The 27,500-nt window shown below is 41.3% G+C and overlaps 2 protein-coding genes and 1 pseudogene across 2 annotated transcripts; all 3 read right to left on the reverse strand.

Moving 5' to 3' along the window:
- Positions 1 to 10,549: 10,549 nt before the first annotated feature.
- Positions 10,550 to 14,392, reverse strand: LOC132838444 (EEF1A lysine methyltransferase 3-like; annotated as a pseudogene).
- Positions 13,814 to 17,854, reverse strand: LOC132838018 (25-hydroxyvitamin D-1 alpha hydroxylase, mitochondrial). Its single transcript, XM_060858107.1, has 9 exons — positions 17,650 to 17,854; positions 17,328 to 17,518; positions 17,006 to 17,202; positions 16,596 to 16,796; positions 16,320 to 16,483; positions 16,053 to 16,219; positions 14,997 to 15,078; positions 14,628 to 14,825; positions 13,814 to 14,524 (listed from the first exon to the last, which is right to left on the reverse strand). Exons 1-9 carry the CDS (start codon positions 17,818 to 17,820, stop codon positions 14,411 to 14,413), a joined length of 1,485 nt encoding a protein of 494 aa, XP_060714090.1. The 5' UTR covers positions 17,821 to 17,854; the 3' UTR covers positions 13,814 to 14,410.
- A 3,993-nt stretch (positions 17,855 to 21,847) lies between these two features.
- mettl1 (methyltransferase 1, tRNA methylguanosine) lies at positions 21,848 to 27,058 on the reverse strand. The gene is made up of 6 exons (XM_060858027.1): positions 26,847 to 27,058; positions 25,850 to 25,989; positions 24,799 to 24,983; positions 23,521 to 23,634; positions 22,456 to 22,557; positions 21,848 to 22,095 (listed from the first exon to the last, which is right to left on the reverse strand). The coding sequence occupies exons 1-6, from the start codon at positions 26,924 to 26,926 to the stop codon at positions 21,979 to 21,981; spliced, it is 738 nt and encodes a 245-aa protein (XP_060714010.1). The 5' UTR covers positions 26,927 to 27,058; the 3' UTR covers positions 21,848 to 21,978.
- Positions 27,059 to 27,500: the final 442 nt, after the last annotated feature.

Raw genomic sequence — 27,500 nt, forward strand, 5'->3', positions numbered from 1 at the left:
TACTCTCACACACACACTCTCTCTAACACACACACTCTTACTCACACACACACACACACACACTCACAGAAACACACACACTCACAGAAACACACTCTCACACACACACACTACACACATACACACACTACACAAACACTATACTACTCTACACACACACAACGCACACACTACACACACACTACCCTACTCTACACATGTTTGTATACAATAATGTGTTAGATAAATTAACTAAAGCTTAGTGATATTTTTCTTTCATTAATCTGCCAGTTGAGATTTATTCTCTCTTCTCACTGAATAAATCAGATTCCTGGATCTTCAGATCTTTTTCTTCGGTTTCCAGAATGTTCATCCTGCCTTCAACCTCAATAACTGTGTCCTGACTGTCCACACTGCTGCTTGAGAGTGAATCATCTGTTTCATCTTTCCTTTCACCCAAATATCTTCTCACATCCTGGAAGTGAATCCTAGCACATTGTGAGCTTTCCTCCAGTACAGATGGTTCATCTTTGATTCCAGTGTTTTCACTCAAATGATCTTCTTTAGGTTTCTTTTCCCAGACTTCACCCTCATCCTCCTCGGATTCTGAATCGGGAGCAGTGTGTTTGCGGATGCTCCTCATGGTATCCCAAAGTGAGCGAGGACACACTTTCACTTGAATAGAATTTTGTTCTGTGGATGATGGTGAAGAACATTCCTGGGCATGAACGCTACCGATCTCATATAAGCTGTCAGAAGGTCTGGAGAGAGAAGAACAAGCTGCAGGTAATGGAGAAGTCAGAAAACTGGAGGACAGACAGTCAGGAGAATGAGGCGGTATCTCATAATGTGAAGGGGATACTAAACTAGAAGTTAAGTTCTCTGTACATAGTGTGTGAAGGTCATATGATGGAGATGTTATAGCTACATCGTCTTCTTGTTCTAATAAATGATTAGTGTTTGCAACAGAGCCACCAAACAGGGTAGGACACAGATTCAGTTGATTAAATGACTCAGGATGTTCATCAATGTTCCCAAAAAGGTTTTTCATGTCAGTGGTTTCAGGTAGTTTGTCTTCCTTTAGACTATACTGAAGGAATGCAGAGCTGAGAGTCTTCTCACCATCTTCATGAAGAAAACTCTGCTTCTCTAAAGACTTTCTAATATCTCTGACAGAGAAGAAACGATGAAGATTCTTTACATTACTCAAGAGGTTCTCTTCTCCAAGAACATCCTCTTGGTCACATGGCTCATTTGTGTTTTCTATACTGTGACCAGGGAGAGTTTGGTGAAGATGATTTGCATCATGTTTTGCATGTGAAGGTCTGTCCTCTCTCAGGATGTCTTCGTCACTGATGTTGAGTACAGAGCTATCGAGCAGGTTTGGCCAGATATCTGAGGGGTGTCCTGCCCTGGGAATAATTTTAGGAGCAAGCGTCTCGTTTGTGTTTTCCATATGAGGTTCTAAACAAACTTGAGGATTTTCTGAACATGAGAGGTTCTGATTAGGTCTTCTTTCTTGGTGAGGTGTATCAGATGAGCTCTGGAGATTCTGTAGCTTTAATAGGTTCTCCTGATGGTGACCTTGTTTGAGGCCAAACATCTTAGCTGTTCTTTGCAGGTTAAGAATTGTGATTGATGGGTTCTTCTCTGTGGGCCTACATTCTTGGTCAAACACTTTATCAGTATCTTGCTCATAACTGTTCTGAATGACTGAATAGGGATTCTTAGCTCTTTCAGCCAGGAGATCACTAATGTCTTCATCATGATCTCCTCTTAACTTTGAGAAGCTTCCCTCATCTTCTTGAATATATGACACCTTATAGTTTTCCACAGATCTACCAAGAAGAACCTCCCGTCTCTTGACTGTTTCATGTACAAAGTCGTCTTCTTTTCTCTTAGATTTCTGGGCAAGGGTCTCACTGCTGTTTCTCAGGAGGCTTTTATTGAGATTCTGCACATCATCAATTTCACATGTGGGAACATCAAAGCTGTTCTTTACCTGCTTCTCTTTAATGTCAATCACAGTTTCATCCAGCATGGCCTTCCTGGTAACTGACTTTAGTTGACTGTCCTGTTTAGTGCTCGTCTTTGCCATGACCTCATATCCTGTAGGAGCGTTTAAAACATCTCTGTGAGTCACCTCAGAACATTCCAGTATGTCTTCAGCCACTGACATCGAGCGTAGAGTTGCTTCCTCGTTTGGAGGGGATGTTTTTGGAATTTCAACATTTTCTTGTTTAGCTTGGACTTCGATGGACGTCTGTTTTGTTTGGTTAATGATCTTGAGCGCTGATCTTCTGTTTGTGGCCTGTTCAGTGGTTTTGTGGTTCTGATTAGAATCACTTCTCTCTTTATATGAATCAGTTGGACATGAACTTATATACTGGACGTGTTTCTTATCAAGAGGAACAAGAAACTTGACTTTGATGACCACACCAGTTGCATCAATGGCCACAAGACCTGTGTTCTTATTGGTCATTGTGTTTTTTCTTGGTTCTGATTGTTCACTTTGATCTTCACTACTTCTGTTTGATTTATTTTTATTCTTCAGGACACTGTTAGAGCATTTGGGTTCCATCCACAGGGGAAACTTCAGAATGGTTTGGTGTTGTGTTACCTCCAGTGTTGTGGATTTAATATGGTCCTTCTCTTTGTTAGAATCTGTGTCTTCATCTTTGTTGTTGCTTTGACCAATAAAACATCTACTTTCAGTGCTCTGTTTTTTCAGTTCCTCTTGCACAATTCCCAGTTCCACTACACATTTGGGAAGTCTTACATTTTGGTCTCTCTTGTTTGGTCTCTCTGTCTGATGTTCCTTCAGTGCAGCATCTTGGGTGAAAGAGCTTAATTGTTTACATGAATTAGCTTCGTCTTCCAATTGATTTTCTGCAAAATTTGAGTTTTTTAAAAGAGGATCTTTTTGGCGTTTCAGTGGTTCATCATTCAAAGTTTTGGTGAAACCTGTAGGCTTTTCAGTGTGAGAGACTAAACAGAAAACTGTTCCTTCACTTTTTCTTCTTCTCTTGAGTTTAGTTAGAGTTGTATCCGAATAAGATATCTGATATTTCTCGCCATGCCCTGATGATTGTGGTGCAAAAACTTGTGATGAACATTGTATGTGTCCTCCTCTTACTGGGAATGAGACAGAACAATGGTCTGTTTGTATAGGGCTATGTGGCCTGTGCTCCATCCTGAGGCCTGGGAAAGCTCTTTGTGACTCCATCGTTCCTGTGAGTTTGTGGGAGTCGGGTGGAGAGGTGTACGGTGGAGGTGGTGTGTAGTTTGGAGGTTCGTTCCAGCCATGTTTCACAGCGGTGTAAGGAGGAGGAATCTGGTGAGATGTAACAAGGTGAAAATTGTTGTCAGAGATATTCACACCTGATTTCTGCCTTGGTTCTGCGCTAAATAATCTGCTTGTAGAAGCTGATATTCTTTCAGTTTTCAGTGTATTTTGGGTTTTGTTCCACGTCTCTTCCTGCAGACGTCTCCTCCTGAGGACAGAGTGATAATGACACCAGCGTCTCGCCCATTCCTCCAGCTCTCCATAACTGTTCGCTCTGAAACTATCTTTATTCGCCTCTGGTCTGTAGTGGGTGGTAGAGGGTTGCCAGTGATTTCTCAAATCCCTACTCTGCACTATGAACTCCTTTTCTCTTCTTTCTCTTTGTCTCTTCATTAATGCTCTCTGTTTTTCTATATCGAGACTAGTATTCTCAGAACACAGTCCAAGCTCACGTGTCCAGTTTACTCGGTTCTTTACAGTTCTATTTCCTGCTGTTGCCAGAGTGATGGGTTCTCCGGTGCTTCTGAGATTTTTGAAAAGAAAATGAGAAGAAAGTCCTGGTGAAGTTTGGGACAGAGTCAGAATAGTCAACATTTTAGTCATTCTAGTAAAAACACTAAATAACAATTATTAGGCAGATGTTAAGTCTAATCTAATCTTCCTCCAGGATTTGATCAGCTTAATCATTTCATTTAGATTCACTCATTATCCCGAGATTTTGCAGTGTTTCTACACCAAGGAACACACCAAAATTATTATAATCATAATAACAAGAGCAGAGTCATTCTGGGAAAAGTCTGTCCTCTAGTGGATTTGATGAGTATTATTATTATTTCAAGTTTGAAGCACTGCCACTTTTAGATCCTTGTAGATGAGCCACGGCCACTACACTACATACACTACATATACACTACATACACTACATATACACTACACATACACTACATACACTACATACACTACATATACACTACATACACTACATATACACTACACATACACTACATACACTACATATACACTACATACGCTACATATACACTACATACACTACATATACACTACACATACACTACATACACTACATATACACTACATACACTACATATACGCTACATATACACTACATACACTACATATACACTACATACACTACATATACACTACATACACTACATATACGCTACATATACACTACATACACTACATATACACTACATACACTACATATACGCTACATATACACTACATACACTACATATACACTACATACACTACATATACACTACACATACACTACATACACTACATACACTACATATACACTACATACACTACATATACACTACACATACACTACATACACTACATATACACTACATACACTACATATACACTACATACACTACATATACACTACACATACACTACATACACTACATACACTACATATACACTACATACACTACATATACACTACACATACACTACATACACTACATATACACTACATACACTACATATACACTACATACGCTACATATACACTACATACACTACATATACACTACACATACACTACATACACTACATACACTACATATACACTACATACACTACACATACACTACATACACTACATATACACTACATACACTACATATACACTACACATACACTACATATACACTACACATACACTACATACACTACATACACTACATACACGCTACATACACTACATATACGCTACATACACTACACATACACTACATACACTACATATACACTACATACACTACATATACACTACATACACTACATACACTACATATACACTACATACACTACATATACACTACACATACACTACATACACTACATACACTACATATACACTACATACACTACATACACTACATACACTACATATACACTACATACACTACACATACACTACATACACTACATATACACTACACATACACTACATACACTACATATACACTACATACACTACATACACTACATATACACTACATACACTACACATACACTACATACACTACATACACTACATGTACACTACATACACTACATATACACTACATACACTACAGTACATACACTACATACACTACATACACTACATACACTACATATACACTACATACACTACACATACACTACACATACACTACATACACTACATATACACTACATACACTACACATACACTACACATACACTACATACACTACATACACTACATGTACATACACTACACATACACTATACATACACTACATACACTACATACACTACATACACTACATATACACTACATACACTACATATACACTACACATACACTACATACACTACATACACTACATATACACTACATACACTACATACACTACATACACTACATATACACTACATACACTACACATACACTACATACACTACATATACACTACACATACACTACATACACTACATATACACTACATACACTACATACACTACATATACACTACATACACTACACATACACTACATACACTACATACACTACATGTACACTACATACACTACATATACACTACATACACTACAGTACATACACTACATACACTACATACACTACATACACTACATATACACTACATACACTACACATACACTACACATACACTACATACACTACATACACTACAGTACATACACTACACATACACTATACATACACTACATACACTACATACACTACATACACTACATACACTACACATACACTACATACACTACATACACTACATACTCTACATACACTACATACACTACATACACTACACATACACTACACATACACTACATACACTACACATACACTACACATACACTACATACACTACATACACTACACATACACTACATACACTACACATACACTACATACACTACATAGACTACATACACTACACATACACTACACATACACTACACATACACTACATACACTACATACACTACACATACACTACATACACTACACATACACTACACATACACTACATACACTACATACATTACACTACATACACAGCATTAGTTCCATCAGAGTGGGCGGAGTCATGTTGGGTTAGAGGTTTAATATGATTGGTGTTTTAGATGATTAAATATTAATGATGCTGTGTTAATAATCAGTTCACTGAACTAAAGGATTTAAAGGGAGTTTGTTTCAGATGAAATCCAGTTCTTCCCTGAGCTTCAGTCATGAGAATGATGAGTGAATCTAGAGGTGTAGAATGTTGTAGCAGAAAAAATGTTCATTTGTGTCAAAAGGTTAAAGAATGTTACATACGTGTGTGAAGATGTGATCCACCTGGGAACCGGACTGAAGCTTCTCTCTCTTCCTTCCCACAGCTCCATCAATTCAACTTCAGTTTAATTTCTTTTATTTTAAAGGAAATTCATAATTACACAATAATATTACACATGACACAACACATCACACAACACATCACACAACACATCACACAACACATCATACAACACATCACACAACACATCACACAACACATCACACAACACATCACACAACACATCACACAACACATCACACAACACATCACACAACACATCACACAACACATCACACAACACATCACACAACACATCACACAACACAACACACAACACATCACACAACACATCACACAACACATCACACAACACATCATACAACACATCACACAACACATCATACAACACATCACACAACACATCACACAACACATCACACATCACACAACACATCATACAACACATCACACAACACATCATACAACACATCACACAACACATCACACAACACATCACACAACACAACACATCACACAACACATCACAACACATCACACAACACAACACACAACACATCACACAACACAACACACAACACATCACACAACACATCACACAACACATCATACAACACATCACACAACACATCACACAACACATCACACAACACAACACACAACACATCACACAACACACAACACATCACACAACACATCACACAACACATCACACAACACATCACACAACACAACACACAACACATCATACAACACATCACACAACCCATCACACAACACATCGCACAACACATCACACAACACAACACATCACACAACACATCACAACACATCACACAACACAACACACAACACATCACACAACACAACACACAACACATCACACAACACATCACACAACACATCATACAACACATCACACAACACATCACACAACACATCACACAACACAACACACAACACATCACACAACACACAACACATCACACAACACAACACATCACACAACACATCACACAACACATCACAACACATCACACAACACATCACACAACACATCACACAACACATCACACAACACAACACACAACACATCACACAACACATCACACAACACATCACACAACACATCACACAACACATCACACAACACATCACACAACACATCACACAACACATCACACAACACATCACACAACACATCACACAACACAACACACAACACATCACACAACACATCACACAACACATCACACAACACATCACACAACACATCACACAACACAACACACAACACATCACACAACACATCACACAACACATCACACAACACATCACACAACACATCACACAACACATCACACAACACATCACACAACACATCACACAACACATCACACAACACATCACACAACACATCACACAACACATCACACAACACATCACACAACACATCACACAACACAACACACAACACATCACACAACACATCACACAACACATCACACAACACATCACACAACACATCACACAACACATCACACAACACATCACACAACACAACACACAACACATCACACAACACAACACACAACACATCACAACACATCACACAACACATCACACAACACAACACATCACACAACACAACACACAACACAACACATCACACAACACATCACACAACACAACACACAACACAACACACAACACATCACACAACACATCACACAACACATCATACAACACATCACACAACACATCACACAACACATGACAACACACAACACATCACACAACACAACACACAACACATCACACAACACAACACATCACACAACACATCATACAACACATCACACAACACATCACACAACACATCACACAACACAACACACAACACATCACACAACACAACACACAACACATCACACAACACAACACATCACACAACACATCACACAACACAACACACAACACATCACACAACACAACACATCACACAACACATCACACAACACATCACTCAACACATCACTCAACACATCACTCAACACATCACACAACACATCACTCAACACATCACACAACACATCACACAACACATCACACAACACAACACACAACACATCACACAACACAACACATCACACAACACATCACACAACACATCACACAACACAACACACAACACATCACACAACACAACACACAACACATCACACAACACATCACACAACACATCACACAACACAACACACAACACATCACACAACACAACACACAACACATCAGACAACACATCACACAACACATCACATCACACAACACATCACACAACACATCACACAACACAACACATCACACAACACATCACACAACACATCACACAACACAACACACAACACATCACACAACACAACACACAACACATCACACAACACAACACATCACACAACACATCACACAACACATCACACAACACATCACACAACACAACACATCACACAACACATCACACAACACATCACACAACACAACACACAACACATCACACAACACATCACACAACACATCACACAACACAACACATCACACAACACATCACACAACACAACACACAACACATCACACAACACATCACACAACACAACACACAACACATCACACAACACAACACACAAACAATTACCAGTTTTATTCAGCTGTCTAGTGAAACTACTATTTATCTGATATTATTTATCTGATCTAACACTAAATCTGATCTAAATGTGACAAAAAATTTGCCAACGTTCAAAAATGTATAAAAATCAAAATACTTTCTTTAGCTCTTTAAATGATTATAATTTAGAATTTTATATTTATCAGATATGTTCTACAGAAGGATAAATATTAGGACAACAACTCATCTGATTAGATCAGAATTTACCTTTAAACAGAGAAAGAATCAGCTCACACACACACACACACTCAGACACTCCTGCTGCATGTGAAGTCCAGCAGCTCATCATGAGGAGCGATGTTTTGAGATTCTCCTGTTTTTACTGACTCCGCCCACTAATGTCATTATAGTCATCTGTTTGTTTTTACTCACTGATAAAAGTCTCTCCTTTTATTAACACACTGTGTTAATGAGGAATGTAATTAAGTTTCACATCGTTGGTGTTGCAAATATAAACACTCCCAAAGTGTGTGTGTATGTGTGTGTGTGTGCTTGTTTGTGTATGTGTGTACATGTGCATGTTTGTGTAGGTGTGTGTAGGTGTGTGTCTGTGTGTGTGTGTATGTGTATGTGTGTATGTGTGTGTGTCTGTGTGTGTGTAGATGTGTGTCTGTGTGTGTATGTGCATGTGTGTGTGTGTATGTGCATGTGTATATGTGTGTGTGTGTGTGTGAGTGTGTGTATGTGTGTGTGTGTGTATGTGCATGTGTATATGTGTGTGTGTGTGTGTGAGTGTGTGTATGTGATAATTATAATAAAATAAATGATAAAAAACTCATTCATTAACATATATTATTTGATTTCACACAAAAATGAGAAATCCATCTGAGTAGGAATCTGAAAAGGTTCCTGACTGTAGAAACTTCTGAGACTTCAGCAAAAAAATCATCATCAGTTTGTAAAAAAAAACCAGTGCTTTTATTTAAAACTCTGCAGCGGAACAAACAGGATTGTGTGTGTGAACAGAAATCAGTGCGTCAGCAGACTGCAGCACATCAACAGGAAGTAACTTCACTGTATTTTACTGACCACAAGCTTCGGAATCTGAAAGCCTGCAGTCTGAATGACCATGCTACCCCCCACCCCACCGCACACACACACACACACACACACACAGTGACCTGAGGCGTTCCTCATGGTTCTTGTGCTCCAGTCAGCGTGGCTCTGTAAATGTTAATATTTTTTAATAATTTTCGTCTCTGTGCATGAGTTCAACGAGTTCACGAGTTCAACATGGAACCTCTGAGGCAGCAGCGTGTGGTAGAAGTCGTGTGTGCCACGTCCTCTGTGTATTTAAGACAAGAGGTAAACCACAGCACCACAGCACCACTTTTGTTCAGATGGACCAGAGTGTGGAGGAGCAGAGGAAACGTCACAGGGATGAAGACGATGTCAGAGCCAAGCACCAGATCCCACTGAGATGAGAATCGCTCGAGGTCATGACCCCAGAGCAGCGGCAGCACGGCGGGGGGCGTGTTAGAGGTAATGTTCCTCATGGTGTGGGGAATAACCTGAGGGAGATCCGTCCCCATCACACATGCTCCTGCAGCCAGGATGCTGACCAAACCGCTGCCTGCTCCCAGCTCCACCACACACTTCCACACGCTCACGCTGCAAAAACTCACACATCTGAATTCTGAATCTGAACAGAACACACAGTAAACCGTAGTGTACATTTTTTATGGAAGATCAGACAAGTATACAACAGATAAACAACACATGGAAACAACATCTGAGAACTCCAGGAGATCAGGAAAAATAAAGAGCAAATAATAAAGGAGTATTATGAAAATAATTTAGTAAATAACTAATAGAAATAATAAGGCTAATAAAGAGCTAAACAATATTTTGTCTGTTGCCGAATTTAAGATCGACATGTAGAGCAGGGAATCATATGTTACTTTAGATAATTCAAGTTTATTTGTATAGCGCTTTTTACAACGGACATTGTCTCAAAGCAGCTTTACAGAACATAAACATAGGACAGAAGATAAACATAAGGAGAAATATAAAGAATTAATATAATAAAATTCAAGATATATATAGTTCACAGTGTGTATGTATGTATGTATGTATGTATGTATGTATGTATGTATGTATGTATGTGTGTATATGTATTTATCCCCAATGAACAAGTCTGAGGTGACTCAGGTGACTGTGGGGAGGAAAAACTCCCTTAGATGGTAAAGGAAGAAACCTTGAGAGGAACCAGACTCAAAGGGGAACCTCATCCTCATCTGGGTGACACTGGGGGTGTGATTATAAATATTAGAGATGAGCCGGATATTCGGCTGAAACGAGTATCCTGTACGGATAAAGCACTTCTGCCGAGTACGAGTGTTATACGAGTAATACGAGTCAATATCTGTGCTCGGATTGAATGAAAATCATCATTGGGTAGCTGATTGTGTCAGCGTTCTGTGATAGGCTAGTCACAGAGCCCCTCCCCTACAGTGATAGGCTAGTCACAGTGCCCCTCCCCTACAGTGATAGGCTAGTCACAGCGCCCCTCCCCTACAGTGATAGGCTAGTCACAGCGCCCCTCCCCTACAGTGATAGGCTAGTCACAGCGCCCCTCCCCTACAGTGATAGGCTAGTCACAGCGCCCCTCCCCTACAGTGATAGGCTAGTCACAGCGCCCCTCCCCTACAGTGATAGGCTAGTCACAGAGCCCCTCCCCTACAGTGATAGGCTAGTCACAGCGCCCCTCCCCTACAGTGATAGGCTAGTCACAGCGCCCCTCCCCTACAGTGATAGGCTAGTCACAGCGCCCCTCCCCTACAGTGATAGGCTAGTCACAGCGCCCCTCCCCTACAGTGATAGGCTAGTCACAGCGCCCCTCCCCTACAGTGATAGGCTAGTCACAGCGCCCCTCCCCTACAGTGATAGGCTAGTCACAGCGCCCCTCCCCTACACACATACAGATGTATTGTGTTGCTGTGTCTCGCTCTGCTCACTCACAGTCACACACAGAACAGCTCTCTGTCTCTCCCTCAGTCACTCGGGTTCGTGGGTCTTTTCCGTTAACGTTTAGGGTTTCTTCAGCTTTTTACTTCGGGTTGTAACGTTAATAATACGTACTTACTAACCAGTAGAGTTCTGGTAAACGTGGGTTTGTTCAGACGTGGTGCTTGCTTGGTAGAATGCGACTCACATTGCGTCTCTGCCTGTCGGAGATTTTTTTCTTTTTTAAACCTTCAGCTGTCTCTAACCAGTAACCAGACACTGTGTCTGACACGTTTTTGCTGTATTTCATAAAAACATAAAGGTAGTAAGCTAGTGTTATAAATATTACAAATGAATTATTACCGGTTAAAGCCCCGCCCATTTCAAGACAAGCTCCGCCTACTTCCTGGTTAGGCCCCACCCACTCCGAGTACAGATACAGATACAGATAATTCATATGGGTAACAGATACAGATACAGATACAGATACAGATACAGATAATGCTGTACTCACTCATCCCTAATAAATATACAGTCTGATAAATGTTGTACTGATGTAAGGATCACAGATAATCGTTCAGCCTTTGAGAAAAAAAAAAATTAAAACCACTGATCAAATTTCAGTGAGTGGCTTAAAGTTTAAATCTGAGGGATTAAATTTATTAATATAATAATTAATAATATAATAATAATAATACTTTTATAGATTTAATTAACTTAACATAGCTAACCATAATAAATAACTCCTGCTCCTACACTGCGCATGCGTGAACAGTATGCAGTAACGTATGCTACTGTTTTATTTCATCTGTCTAGCGTGTGTGTAACAGTCACACAAATCTACACAACAGTCACACAATATCACTGTTGTCATTTAATTGTGCATGAAGTAAAAAGTGTAATTCAGTGTGTGACCACACGGTGGCGAATGACAACAAGAAACAGACTTTATCTCTTATCTTTATTATTACAAACATTCTGGGGTAAAACCCATAAACTATGATGTTATACAAATATTACATTTTAAAAAACAACACAATCTTTATACAGTCTGAAAAAATCACAAATCAAAAGTCTTTATCGTGTTATTTAATCTGATCCTGATCCTAAAGAATATTTTACTGTACTGGTTCTTTTGTCTTACACACACACACACACACACACACACACACACACACACACACACACACACACACACACACACACACACACACACGCACAGAAAGTAATATGAAAGGGTCATTTTTAAGCACCACACACACACACACACACACACACACACACACACACACAGTAACACTACAGTATATGGAAGAGTCATCTTTAAGCACCACACACACACAAACACACACACACACACACACACAGAAAGTAACACTACAGTATATGAAAGGGTCATTTTTAAGCACCACACACACACACACACACACACACACACACACACACACACACACAGTAACACTACAGTATATGGAAGAGTCATCTTTAAGCACCACACACACACACACACACACACACACACACACACACACAGTAACACTACAGTATATGGAAGAGTCATCTTTAAGCACCACACACACACACACACACAACACACACACACAGTAAGACTACAGTATATGAAAGAGTCATCTTTAAGCACCGTTACCTGAACATCAGTATTTTCACGTGTAAGTGAATAATGTGCTACATGAAGGCCGTGGTCTGATTTTTCGTCACACGTGATTTAAACACAAATCATCTCTAATTATCTAATTAGATAGTTATCTATCATGCTCCAGAACTCTGAGGACCTCAGAGGGCTACTAAGGGTCGTGTCCATTATAGGGCGTGTCCACCAGAGGGCGTGTCCACTGGAGGACCCTCCAAAAGCACATATTTAAAGTGATTGACCATTACAGTAAAGTCAGACAAAGGGGTTATTCATCAGTCCCTGAGTGTTTCCTTCTGTTCCATATCCAGAAGAAAAGAAGAAATGATTTCTGTAAAATGAGCACCATATGAAACACACACACACACACACACACACACACACACACACTCTACAACATTATCTCCTGAGAGCGTCATGCTGCCGTGTGCAGAGACTCAGCGCTCGATGAACTGCAGATTGATTTCTCTGTCTGGAACCAGGAGAGTTCGGGTCATGGGTTGGACCACACGGCCGCTCGGATCCGGCATCACGTCAAAATGCAGTAAAATCTGAAGTTGGAGAAATAAATACACGTTAAACATTATTTATTTTCATTTATCATTATTTGTTTGATTTATTTTGATTGAAAATGAAATAAAATGAAACTCATACCCGACTAAGTGCCAGGTAGAGCTCAAGTTCTGCGATTCTGCGGCCGATGCAGCTGCGTTTGCCAACTCCGAAGGGCACAGAGGAATACGGGTGATTCCCTTCATCACGACTGAGCCAGCGCTGAGGGATAAAGGAGTTTGGGTTGGAAAACTGAGCCGGATCACGTGATGTGGCGTAATGACACAGAGTGATGAGTGTCTGCAAACAGGTGAATATTATACACTATTATTATACATATTGTTTACATTCACTTCTCTACATATTGCATGAAGCGTGGTGGTGTTTGTGTCTGAGTTAAACTACAGGTACAGAAGATCACATCTTTCATTATTTATTCTGTTTAGGTGATGTGTTTAGAACACACATCACCTTCTTAGGAATGATGTAGCCTCCAACTGTAATATTGCGGTCTGTGATGACCCGAGCGTTGGCTGGAATAACAGGATACAGCCTGTGTACATAGAATAATACTGATGTTAACCTTCAGCCAATCAGATATTAGTGAGGAGTGATAAGGCGTACAGGTTATATACAGGTTATATACAGGTTATATATGGGTTATATACAGGTTATATACTGGTTATATACAGGTTATATACAGGTTATATACAGGTTATATACGGGTTATATACAGGTTATATACGGGTTATATACAGGTTATATACAGGTTATATACGGGTTATATACAGGTTATATACGGGTTATATACAGGTTATATACAGGTTATATACGGGTTATATACAAGTTATATACAGGTTATATACAGGTTATATACAGGTTATATACAGGTTATATACAGGTTATATACGGGTTATATACAGGTTATATACGGGTTATATACAGGTTATATACAGGTTATATACGGGTTATATACAAGTTATATACAGGTTATATACAGGTTATATACGGGTTATATACAGGTTATATACGGGTTATATACAAGTTATATACAGGTTATATATGGGTTATATACAGGTTATATACTGGTTATATACAGGTTATATACAGGTTATATACAGGTTATATACGGGTTATATACAGGTTATATACGGGTTATATACAGGTTATATACGGGTTATATACAGGTTATATACAGGTTATATACAGGTTATATACGGGTTATATACGGGTTATATACAGGTTATATACGGGTTATATACGGGTTATATACGGGTTATATACGGGTTATATACAGGTTATATACAGGTTATATACGGGTTATATACAGGTTATATACGGGTTATATACAGGTTATATACAGGTTATATACGGGTTATATACGGGTTATATACAGGTTATATACAGGTTATATACGGGATATATACGGGTTATACACAGGTTATATACGGGTTATACACTTATTATATATGGGTTATATACTGGTTATACACTGTAGATGTATAAGAGAAATATGAAGGTCTGAACCTGGTGATTTCTTTAATGACAGCCTTCAACAGAGGCATGGACGCTACATCAGCTGCTGTCGGGATTCTTCTGTCTCCCAGAACCTTCATGATTTCTGACCTCAGTGATCTCTGGATCTCAGGATGGCGGGAAAGTTCATAGAGAGACCAGGACAGTGTGCTGGAGATCTGAGCGATGTAACAGCAAACAGATGGCAGAAGTGACGAAGTCAATGTGTGTTAGACAGCTGATGTAACTGCAGTAATGATTCAAATAAATAATCCTCACCGTATCGACTCCGGCCAGCAGCAACTCCGTCACGTTACTGTACACAGACTTCATCGGCATTCCAGCTCGAGCCAGGAAGTAAGTCAGACATCGTCCCTCCACTTCCTCTCCACGTGCCAGCTTCTGCTCTTCCTCTTTAAGGCGGTGATCTATATGACCCTTCGCTGTGAAAGAGGAGATGCAGTCACTTACGTGTTAATGTCATGATCGGCTCAATGCCAGAGACTTTAAATCAAACTGATGTTCCTCACTCAAACGTTTCACTTCTACACTCACCGAACTGGAACATGTAATCCCAGCACTGACAGAACGTTCGCCACGGTTTGGGGAAAAGACGATGGAGCCATGCCGGCATTGCCATGGTGAGCAGCGTCATCACAAACATTGTGTTAATGGACTGGATAAAACGTTCGGTTTCCACAGGAACCACTGGATCTAAACAGCCAATCCTGGACTCGAACAGTACTGACGAAATTCCTGACAGACAGAGAGGGAGAGAGAGAGAGAGAGAGAGAGAGAGAGAGAGAGAGAGATATAGATAGAGAGAGAGAGAGAGAGAGAGAGAGAGAGAGAGATAGAAATTTTACAGTTTATGTATGACGTGGGTCAACATATTCTTAATTTAATCAAGTGTGTGTGTGTGTGTGTGTGTGTGTGTGTGTGTGTGTGTGTGTGCGTGTGTGTACCTTCAAGGCCGAAGCGGTAGAACTCTGCTGCGACGTCATTAACGACTCCATGATGATTTTGTTGTTTGTGTAGTGTGAGTTTTGTGATCAGGTCAGTCACTACTGTGTTCAGTGTGCTGTCGTACACCTCCACTGATTTGGGACGCAGCATGTGCTTGGAGAGAAGACTGCGAACTTCCTGCCACTCCTCCCCCTCACTGACCACACCCACAACACAACCCAATGTAAGTCACCAATAAAGCCTTTCTATCTATATCTATAACATTTATTGGTAATATTTGTGTGTGTGTGTGTGTGTGTGTGTGTGTGTGTGTGTACTTACGAGGTCAGTAGGCCGTATCCGTGTCCTCTGTGTTTCCTGTAGTCCTTCCAGGAGGAAATGTCAGACCTCATGGGGGTGTGTCCTTCCTGTCTGAGCACCTGCTCTATGAGCTCTGGTTCTGCGACGTGTACTGTCAGAACTGGGCCGAAACTCGCCTTCCACATCGACCCAAACCGCCGCCGACCATCCAGCTGTAAATAAACACACACCCACTGTAGTAGTAATACACTGTGCTACAGATTTTGGATTAAAACATAACACTTCATGTTCAGGTGTGTGTGTGTGTGTGTGTGTGTGTGTGTGTGTGTGTGTTAATGTTCACCTGCAGTTCGTGCAGTCTGGACAGTCCTCGGTTTGCCAGCAGATCCCAGATGAACCTGACAGCTGATGGTCCGGGCATCTGATCCAGAGTCCTCACCTCTGCCACAGGCTCTGCCCACTTAATCATCGGGGCCACGCCCCTCCATGACACACGCATCACCTGCTGCAGCATTTTCACTCTCTGGACTCACACTTCACACATACACACACACTCTGTGTCTGATGGAATGAGTGTATCCCCCACACACTGTTGCTCCTTATTTATAACACCCACACACATATTACTCACAGAAAGTGGGTGGGGTCGGACTGGAGGTGTGGCCAATCAGAATGTAGGACTCCAGCAAACCCCTGAATTCTGAGCATGTGGTTGGGCTTCTAATGAAACTCAATAAAAATACATAGAAATGAGACAGAAACACAAATAACACCTGCACTGCTGAATCAAATGAACACCTGCACTGCTGAATCAAATGAACACCTGCACTGCTGAATCAAATAACACCTGCACTGCTGAATCAAATGAACACCTGCACTGCTGAATCAAATAACACCTGCACTGCTGAATCAAATAACACCTGCACTGCTGAATCAAATAACACCTGCACTGCTGAATCAAATAACACCTGCACTGCTGAATCAAATAACACCTGCACTGCTGAATCAAATAACACCTGCACTGCTGAATCAAATAACACCTGCACTGCTGAATCAACTCTCAATGTTCATATTGCAGCTTTGAACTGTAGCTCTTACCGAAAAATTAACAATAAATGTCTATTAAATTTTACAGTGTTTAATGTGTTAAATTTTATTAAAGTATTAGCAGACTGTGCAGCACACACATACACACACACATACACACACACACATACGCACACACAAACACACACGCACAAACACACACACACATACACACACACACACACACACTGACCTGGATCTTTGGATTTTGCATAAAATGAATCTATAAATCAATATGGTGTGTGTGTGTGTGTGTGTTTGTGTGTGTGTGTGTGTGTGTGTGTGTTCATGGATGAACTTTATCAGCTGTGAGAAGTGTTAAAGTTGGATATCTGTGTAAAGTGCAGAATTCACTGTGTGTTCAGGTTAAAGAGTCGTCTGAAATTGCTGATTAGATGAGAGCAGTGTCATTACATCATTACACAGCTCCTTAAGTGCACACACACACACACACACACACACACACACACACAATAAACAAGCAGACGTAACGATCTGCAGTCACGTTACATGCTTGCAAACTGTGTTATTTTACTGATGCTCTGCGATAAAGCTGGAGTTCGACCAACACAGTGTGTGTGTTCAGTGTAGAAATATAATCAGTACTGAGAACTCAGCTGTGTCCCAGTCAGACTTTTAGATTTCACAGAAGTTCAGGAAGCAGAAAGTGGAGTGATGGAAGGACGTGGCATAAGCTTTAAGCACGTACACGTCTGCTATCATCACATGACCTCATTAGCATATTTAAATATCACCACATTAACACTTTATACTAATACTGTGTCATCTGCTGTCCTTATTAGCATTATTCTTATCTTATGATCATTATTGATTTATAATCCCACTCTCAGTGTTTATAATGATTTATAATCCCACGTTCTGGTGTTAATTATGATTTATATTTCTACTCTCAGTGTTTATAATGATTTATAATCTGACTCTCTGGTGTTTTTAATGATTTATTTCACACTCTTTGGTGTTTATATTCATTCATGATCACCCTCTCTGGTGATTATAATGATTTATAATTTCACTCTCAATGTTTATAATGATTTATAATCCAATCTCTAGTCTTTATAATGATTTATAATTCCAATGTTAGTGTTTATAATGATTTATAATTTCACTCTCAGTGTTTATAATGATTTATAATCCAATCTCTGGTCTTTATAATGATTTATAATTCCAATGTTAGTGTTTATAATGATTTATAATCCCCCTCTCTGGTGTTTATAATGATTTATAATTTCACTCTCAGTGTTTATAATGATTTATAATCCCAAAAGCAAAGCAAACTGTATGACAGTATGACTGTGTGTATGAGTGCGTGACCATCACACCCCCGTGTGCTTGTTAAACGTCTTGTTCCAGATGGATTCCCTCTACTGTTTAAATCAGCTCCACACTTCCTGAAGGCTTTAGACTAGATGTTGGATTGTGACTGTGGGGATTAGTGTTTATTCAGCTACAAGAGCATCAGTGAGATCAGACTCTGATGTTGGGATGTTGTGGAGACTCCAGTTCCTGTTCATCCCAAAGGTGTTCAGTGGGGTTGAGTCAGAGTCAGGGCTCAGTGCAGGACCACTCGGGTTCTTCACTCCAACCTTCACCTTCACACCATGTCTTCATGGAGCTGCTCTGTGAGAACTGGGGGAAGAATTGAACCTGTTTCACAGATGTTCCCACATCAATAAGAGTAATTAAATATATGATGTAATGTTCTTTAATTCATAAACAGTAATAATCAACTTCAGCTTAATCTATAATTCTCTTCTGCTCATTATATAAGGACTTAATGTTATTATACAGTTTACAGAACAACCTGCATGACTAATCACCAGTACTCTGATTTCTACACAGAATCAATCAGTACTTCATCTGAAAATGCTTCCACACAACTTCAGTAATTCAGCAACTGGGAGAAAGGTCACCACATTACTAAAGAGGTCAAAGGTCAAATCTAGAAATAATATCTAGGACAGATACAGACACTCAGTTTTCTTTTTGTCTTACTTGCCAGCTTTTGTGTTAACTCATAGCTTTTTGTATAGTTAACAGGACCAGTATGGATTATCTAACTTATTTAATTTGTAGAATTTGTGTGTAAACAGTAAACAGCTCAGAATTAGAGACACGTCTTCATTACAAAGTGCTACTCAGATTCATCTGCTCACGTTCAGGGCAGAAGACAAAAGACTTCAGGTAGTGAGAATCTGCTGCAGGACAGAAACACAACTTAATATGTAATATGTAAGATCTGTGATGAGGAGGATGAAGATTGATTAAAGGTTTTTTTCTAAATTTAATTTTAAGTTAAAATCACTTGGACTTTTAAAGATCACATGGGGCTCTTTATTAAAGCAGTTTCCCAGAACAGAAAGATGGACTTCAGGAAAATCTGTTCAGGTTTGTGTGTGAAAGAGTAAAAGGTCAAAGAGAGAGAGAGAGAGAGAGAGAGAAAGAGAGTGAGAGAGAGAGACAGAGAGAGAGAGAGAGAGACAGCGAGAGCGACAGAGAGAGAGAGACAGACAGAGAGAGACACAGAGAGAGAGAGAGAGACAGAGAGAGCGAGAGCGACAGAGAGAGAGAGACAGACAGAGACAGCGACAGAGAGAGACACAGAGAAAGAGAGAGAGACAGTCAGACAGAGAGACAGCGACAGAGACAGAAAGAGACAGAGAGAGAGACAGCGACAGAGAGAGACACAGAGAGAGAGAGAGAGAGAGAGAGAGAGAGAGAGACAGCGACAGAGAGAGACAGAGAGAGAGAGAGAGAGAGAGAGAGACAGCGACAGAGAGAGACAGAGAGAGAGAGAGACAGCGAGAGCGACAGAGAGAGACAGCGAGAGAGACACAGAGAGAGAGAGACAGACAGACAGACAGAGAGACAGCGACAGAGAGAGACACAGAGAGAGAGAGAGAGACAGACAGAGAGAGACAGCGACAGAAAGAGACAGACAGAGAGACAGCGACAGAGAGAGACACAGAGAGAGAGAGAGAGAGAGACAGCGACAGAGAGAGACAGAGAGACAGCGAGAGCGACAGAGAGACAGTGAGAGAGAGAGACAGCGAGAGCGACAGAGAGAGACAGCGAGAGAGACACAGAGAGAGAGAGAGAGAGAGAGAGAGACAGCGACAGAGAGAGACAGAGAGAGAGAGAGAGAGACAGCGAGAGCGACAGAGAGACAGTGAGAGAGACACAGAGAGAGAGAGAGAGACAGCGAGAGCGACAGAGAGACAGTGAGAGAGAGAGAGAGAGAGAGACAGCGAGAGAGACACAGAGAGAGAGAGAGAGACAGCGAGAGCGACAGAGAGACAGTGAGAGAGACACAGAGAGAGAGAGAGAGACAGCGAGAGCGACAGAGATAGAGAGAGAGTCTGTGGGTCAGTCTGAGTAATGCAGATGTGTTTTCAGTATAAAATGTTTATATAAATTAGACAACAGTAAACAGGTGATAAAACTTTAATATCAGTGTTTTATTCACTTTATTTAACCTTATAGAATAATAAAAGAGCAGGAAACAGTTCAGTGTGTGTTTGGAGCTCAGGAGATGATGTAATCACTCTGGGCTTTTAGAGGAAGAGTTTCAGCTCGGATCCTCGACTCTGCGAAAAACAGCGAGGAAGTTCTTCCCTCCGTTTCTCTGTACCTTCTTCCCTTCTTCTGTACAAGTTCCCAAACGTCTCACAATGATGTCATCCTTCTGCAGGGACAAAAGTTCAAAGGTCATGTTAAAGTGTTTGCCACAAATCTTAAGTACAGATGCTGTTTAATTGCCTGTTCACCTGCTCCTCTGTCCACCCGTCTGTCTCATTCTCTCTCCCTCTATCTTCCCATCCCTCTCCAAGTCCAGCCACACCTTCCCCCCTCTCTCTCATTAACCCTTTCATCAGTTTATTAATCTGTTCGTCACTTCATTTGTCTGACTGTCAGTTGTTACTTCTGCTTATCTGCTTGTCATCCATCTGTCAATTGACATGTCAGTGTGTTTCTCTTATCACTGTTAAAATAAACGTGTGTGTGTGTGTGTGTGTGTGTGTGTGTGTGTGTGTGTATACAGTACCAGCTCTTCCTCAGACACTTGGCTGAATAGCGGATGCTCTGTAAAGTGCTTCACCATCCACAGGTTCACTTCCTCTACATCTGTCATGGTGTAAACTAAACCCTGTCAAACACACACACACACACACACACTCAGAAACACCACACCATCACAGAACCAGGACAGCACCTCATGGGAAAAACACAGGTTTGTGTGTGTGTGTGTGTGTGTGTGTGTGTGTGTGTGTGTGTGTGTGTGTGTGTGCGTGCGTGTGTGCGAGAGATACCCTTCTACATTACATACAGGTTTGTGTGTGTGTGTTTGTGTGTGTGTGTGAGAGAGATACCCTTCTACATTACATACAGGTTTGTGTGTGTGTGTTTGTGTGTGTGTGTGAGAGAGATACCCTTCTACATTACATACAGGTTTGTGTGTGTGTGTTTGTGTGTGTGTGTGAGAGAGATACCCTTCTACATGACACTCAGGTTTAACACTCAGAGTGAGATGAGAAGGTAAGAAATGATGATAATTTTGTGAATCAGATGAATTCATTCAGATGAAAAAATGAATTAAAGTGAATCAGTTGATGAATCAGTTGATGAATCAGTTGATGAATCAGTTGATGAATCAGATGAATCAGTTGATGAATCAGATGAATCAGATGAATCAGTTGATGAATCAGATGAATCAGATGAATCAGTTGATGAATCAGATGAATCAGTTGATGAATCAGATGAATCAGTTGATGAATCAGATGATTCAGTGTGAGAGTAAAGGACAAAAATAGATATGAGAGTAAACAGTAGCTTGAGTCCTCTGTGTCATTGGCTTTTATTCTGAATTACTGAATAACCAGTAGACACTATTCACAGAAGCTGGAGAATCAGAAGCAGGTCAGAAACCATCAGAGCTGAAGGTCACTCTGTGTGAACGGCTTACACAGAAAGTCTGACAAGATCCATCAGATCAGTTCTACATGAAAACATTATACACACTGGAGTCTCTCTTAAACTGTCTTCACACATAATTATTTCAGGTATTATTTTTATTGTGTGTGTGTGTGTGTCTGTGGTGTGTGTTTTTTACCCTGACACGGAGTGTGTATGCATACTCCGCTAATAACGTTGGACTGATGATCCTCCATTTGTGCTTTGTTTTTTTGAAATGTGGATCCGGGAACAAGAAGAACATCTTACTGAGCTGCAACACACACACACACACACACACACACACACACACCTCTAAATTCAATTGTTCAAATCAATTGTGAGTACACCCCTGTGTGTGTGTGAGTGTGTGTACCCCGTGTGTGTGTCTGTGTGTGAATACACCCCTGTGTGTGTGTCTGTGTGTGTGTGAGTACACCCCTGTGTGTGTGTCTGTGTGTACACCCCTGTGTGTGTCTGTGAGTGTGATTACACCCCTGTGTGTGTGTGAGTACACCCCTGTGTGTGTGTCTGTGTGTGTGTGAGTACACCCCTGTGTGTGTCTGTGTGTGAGTGTGTACACCCCTGTGTGTGTGTGAGTACACCCCTGTGTGTGTGTCTGTGTGTGTGTGAGTACACCCCTGTGTGTGAGAGAGTGTGTCTGTGTGTGAGTGTGTACACCCCTGTGTGTGTGTGAGTGTGTACACCCCTGTGTGTGTGAGTGTGTACACCCCTGTGTGTGTGTGAACACCCCTGTGTGTGTGTGTCTGTGTGTGAGTACACCCCTGTGTGTGAGAGTGTGTCTGTGTGTGAGTGTGTACACCCCTGTGTGTGTGTGTGTGTGTGTGAGTGTGTACACCCCTGTGTGTGTGAGTGTGTACACCCGTGTGTGTGTGAACACCCGTGTGTGTGTGAACACCCCTGTGTGTGTGAACACCCCTGTGTGTGTCTGTGTGTGAGTACACCCCTGTGTGTGAGAGAGTGTGTCTGTGTGTGAGTGTGTACACCCCTGTGTGTGTGTCTGTGTGTGAGTACACCCCTGTGTGTGAGAGAGTGTGTCTGTGTGTGAGTGTGTACACCCCTGTGTGTGTGTCTGTGTGTGAGTACACCCCTGTGTGTGAGAGAGTGTGTCTGTGTGTGTGAGTACACCCCTGTGTGTGTGTCTGTGTGTGTGAGTACACCCCTGTGTGTGTCTGTGTGTGTGAGTACACCCCTGTGTGTGTGAGAGAGTGTGTCTGTGTGTGTGAGTACACCCGTGTGTGTGAGAGTGTGTCTGTGTGTGTGTGAGTACACCCCTGTGTGTGTGAGTACACCCCTGTGTGTGTGAGTACACCCCTGTGTGTGTGTGAGAGTGTGTCTGTGTGTGTGTGAGTACACCCCTGTCTGTGAGTGTGTGTGTGTTTATTTGGTGTTAATAGAACCTCTGTTCCTGACTCACTTGTCCTTTAGTGAAGAAGTTGGGGAGATATTTCATGGCGTTGCTGCGCAGACACGCAATATTCTGGTATTTTCCCGGTTCTGAGGCTCGGAGTGATCGGATTCTGTCCTGAACGTAATCTGAGACTTTAACCCGAATCTCCAAACCCAGAATGAGCCGATCGGGGAAGAGCGGAGATAACTCCACTAACACAGACAGGACAAACATGATCTCTCAGGTCATTCATTGTTAATGTCTTTATTCTCCCTTAATAAACTGTAGTGTAAAAACATTTTACACTGAACAAAAAACATCTAAATTTCTCATTTATAACTTTTTTAACCAAAATTTTTAAACAAAAAGAAAACTAAAGTGGTGAAAAGGAGGTGAATAATGTGATGCTGGCGACACCTTGTGGCTGATTTGGGATTAACAACCAAAATGAAGTTATTAAAGTTTATGCATTTCTAAGTATATTATTAAATTCATTTCAATCCCAGTTGATTCTGCTGAGAGCAAAAACATTAAATCTATAATAATAAATGAATCATTTCTAAATATTTAATCACATCATAAATGTTTTAAAAGTAATTTAAATGAATTGTTACTGGTATAAAAAGGCATTTGTATTTGGTAAGAATGTTTAACAGAAAGTATTTAATTGTGATTGTTTTAAATAGTAAAGTTACATTACACAAAGGAAATAGCTAAAAGACAAGGATTTTACTGTAACACTTCTGATCCAGCGAGTCGGATATTGTTAGAGTTTCACCATTTCAGTATGTTTTAAAAGCATCACAAATTTAGTCATCGCTCATTTAAACCTTCTGCCTTGATGTGTTTACAGAAGAGAAGAGATCAGGAGCAACAGCAAATATAATGAAGAACAACGTGAGCTGAAACTGGAGCCCAAAGTCACAAGACTTTAGTTTGTATCCTTCATTCATTTCTAACAAGTGTTTGTGTTGTAACACCAAGGGAGTGAAAGATCTCCTGCTTTCTGCACAGCAGAGATAATAATATAGTATAGTACTGATAGTATTTAGTGTGTGTGTGTGTGTGTGTTATCTACCCAGAAGTCCTCCGTATCCACACCCGATATCTGCAAACTCCACCTGAGTGCTCCGTCCCTCCGACTCCATCTGTTCTCTGTCTGAGCTGAAATACTCAGGATAAAGCTGGGACCAGTCCATCTGCTGCGGGCACACAGGACTGACACACACACACAGGACAGACACACACACAGGGAGGGGGGAGAGAGGGAGGGAGGGAGGGGGGAGAGGGGGGGAGGGGGAGAGGGAGGGGGGGAGGGAGGAGAGGGGAGGGAGGGGAGAGGGGAGAGGGGAGGGGGAGAGGGGAGAGGGAGGGGGAGGGGGGGAGAGGGAGGGGGAGAGAGGGAGGAGAGGGGAGAGGGGAGAGAGGGGAGAGGGGAGAGGGAGGAGAGGGGAGAGGGGGAGAGGGAGGAGAGGGGAGAGGGAGGAGAGGAGGGGGAGAGGGAGAGAGGGGGAGAGGGAGAGGGAGGAGAGGGGAGAGGGAGGGGGGAGAGGGAGAGGGAGGGGGGGAGAGGGGAAGAGGGAGGGGGGAGAGGGGAGAGGGAGGGGGGAGGGAGGGGGAGGGAGGGGGAGGGGGAGGGGGAGAAGGAGGGGGAGGGGGGAGAAGGAGGGGGGAGGGGGAGAAGGAGGGGGGGAGGGGGGAGAAGGAGGGGGGGAGAGGGAAGAGGGGGAGAGGGGGGAGAAGGAGGGGGGGGGAGGGGGGAGAAGGAGGGGGGGAGGGGGGAGAAGGAGGGGGGGAGGGGGGGAGAAGGAGGGGAGGCGGGGGGGAGGGGGGAGGGGGACACACAGACAGACACACACACACAAACACACACACACACATACAGACGCGCGCGCGCGCACATACACACACACACACACATACGCGCGCGCACACACACACACACACACATACATACAGACGCGCGCGCGCGCACATACACACACACACACACACACACACACACACACACACACAGTGTTCAGTAAGATTATTTATTACAAAGTAAAACTAACCAGTAAACTATAAACACTTACTAGTCGAATGTGTGATCAGCCATAGGATTAGAGTGAGCTCTCTGCCGATAAAACTTCTTCTGAGGTAAACACACACTCATCCTGACCGTCACTGTGTGTGTTAGTGAGTTAGTGAAAAAGAGAAAGAGTTTAAAGACAGAAGTTACAGTAAAATGTAAACTACTACATACTACACACGCGCTACAGCCCACACGAGTCGCAGGTGAATGACGTCACTCTCCGGGCGCCGCACATTTCTTGTTCATAAATCACAGAAACAACAGGTCTAAATTTATTCAGTTTAATTTTATTAAAAACTCTTTTCATCAGTTTGTAATGAACTTTGTAATAAAGTCAACTGAAACTCACCCCAGTGTCATTATACTGAGCATTAATGTGAATCATATTAAAGCCACGTGGGGTTTATTACATAAACACAAACAATCAGCTATATTTAATATTTATTATATTTATTATATTTATGGATTCATTTCATTCCTATAATTATTTAATTCATAAATAAGAGCGAACTACAGATTTATTTAATTATGTTATTGTTGTCGATATGTGTTTATATAACAAACTAGAAAAATAAGTGAAGTGAATCAGAAGCTGATGTTTAAATGCAACATAATAACAATAAAAATAATAACAACAACAACAATAATAACAATA

This window comes from Tachysurus vachellii, chromosome 22 (assembly GCF_030014155.1).
Source record: "Tachysurus vachellii isolate PV-2020 chromosome 22, HZAU_Pvac_v1, whole genome shotgun sequence".
Lineage (NCBI taxonomy): Eukaryota > Metazoa > Chordata > Actinopteri > Siluriformes > Bagridae > Tachysurus > Tachysurus vachellii.

Bases quoted from the DNA above. Each gene is read 5' to 3' on its own strand.
- LOC132838018 (XM_060858107.1), bottom strand. From the start codon at position 17,820: ATGCTGCAGCAGGTGATGCGTGTGTCATGGAGGGGCGTGGCCCCGATG. The intron at 16,484-16,595 runs GTGAGTGTAGAA...CCTCTTTCACAG, and splicing joins GGATTACATGTTCCAGTTCG to CGAAGGGTCATATAGATCAC. The intron at 16,220-16,319 runs GTGAGGATTATT...TACATCGCTCAG, and splicing joins TGCTGGCCGGAGTCGATACG to ATCTCCAGCACACTGTCCTG.
- mettl1 (XM_060858027.1), bottom strand. From the start codon at position 26,926: ATGAGTGTGTGTTTACCTCAGAAGAAGTTTTATCGGCAGAGAGCTCAC. The intron at 23,635-24,798 runs GTGAGTCAGGAA...TGTGTGTTGCAG, and splicing joins ACTTCTTCACTAAAGGACAA to CTCAGTAAGATGTTCTTCTT. The intron at 22,096-22,455 runs GTACTGTATACA...TTGTCCCTGCAG, and splicing joins AAGTGTCTGAGGAAGAGCTG to AAGGATGACATCATTGTGAG.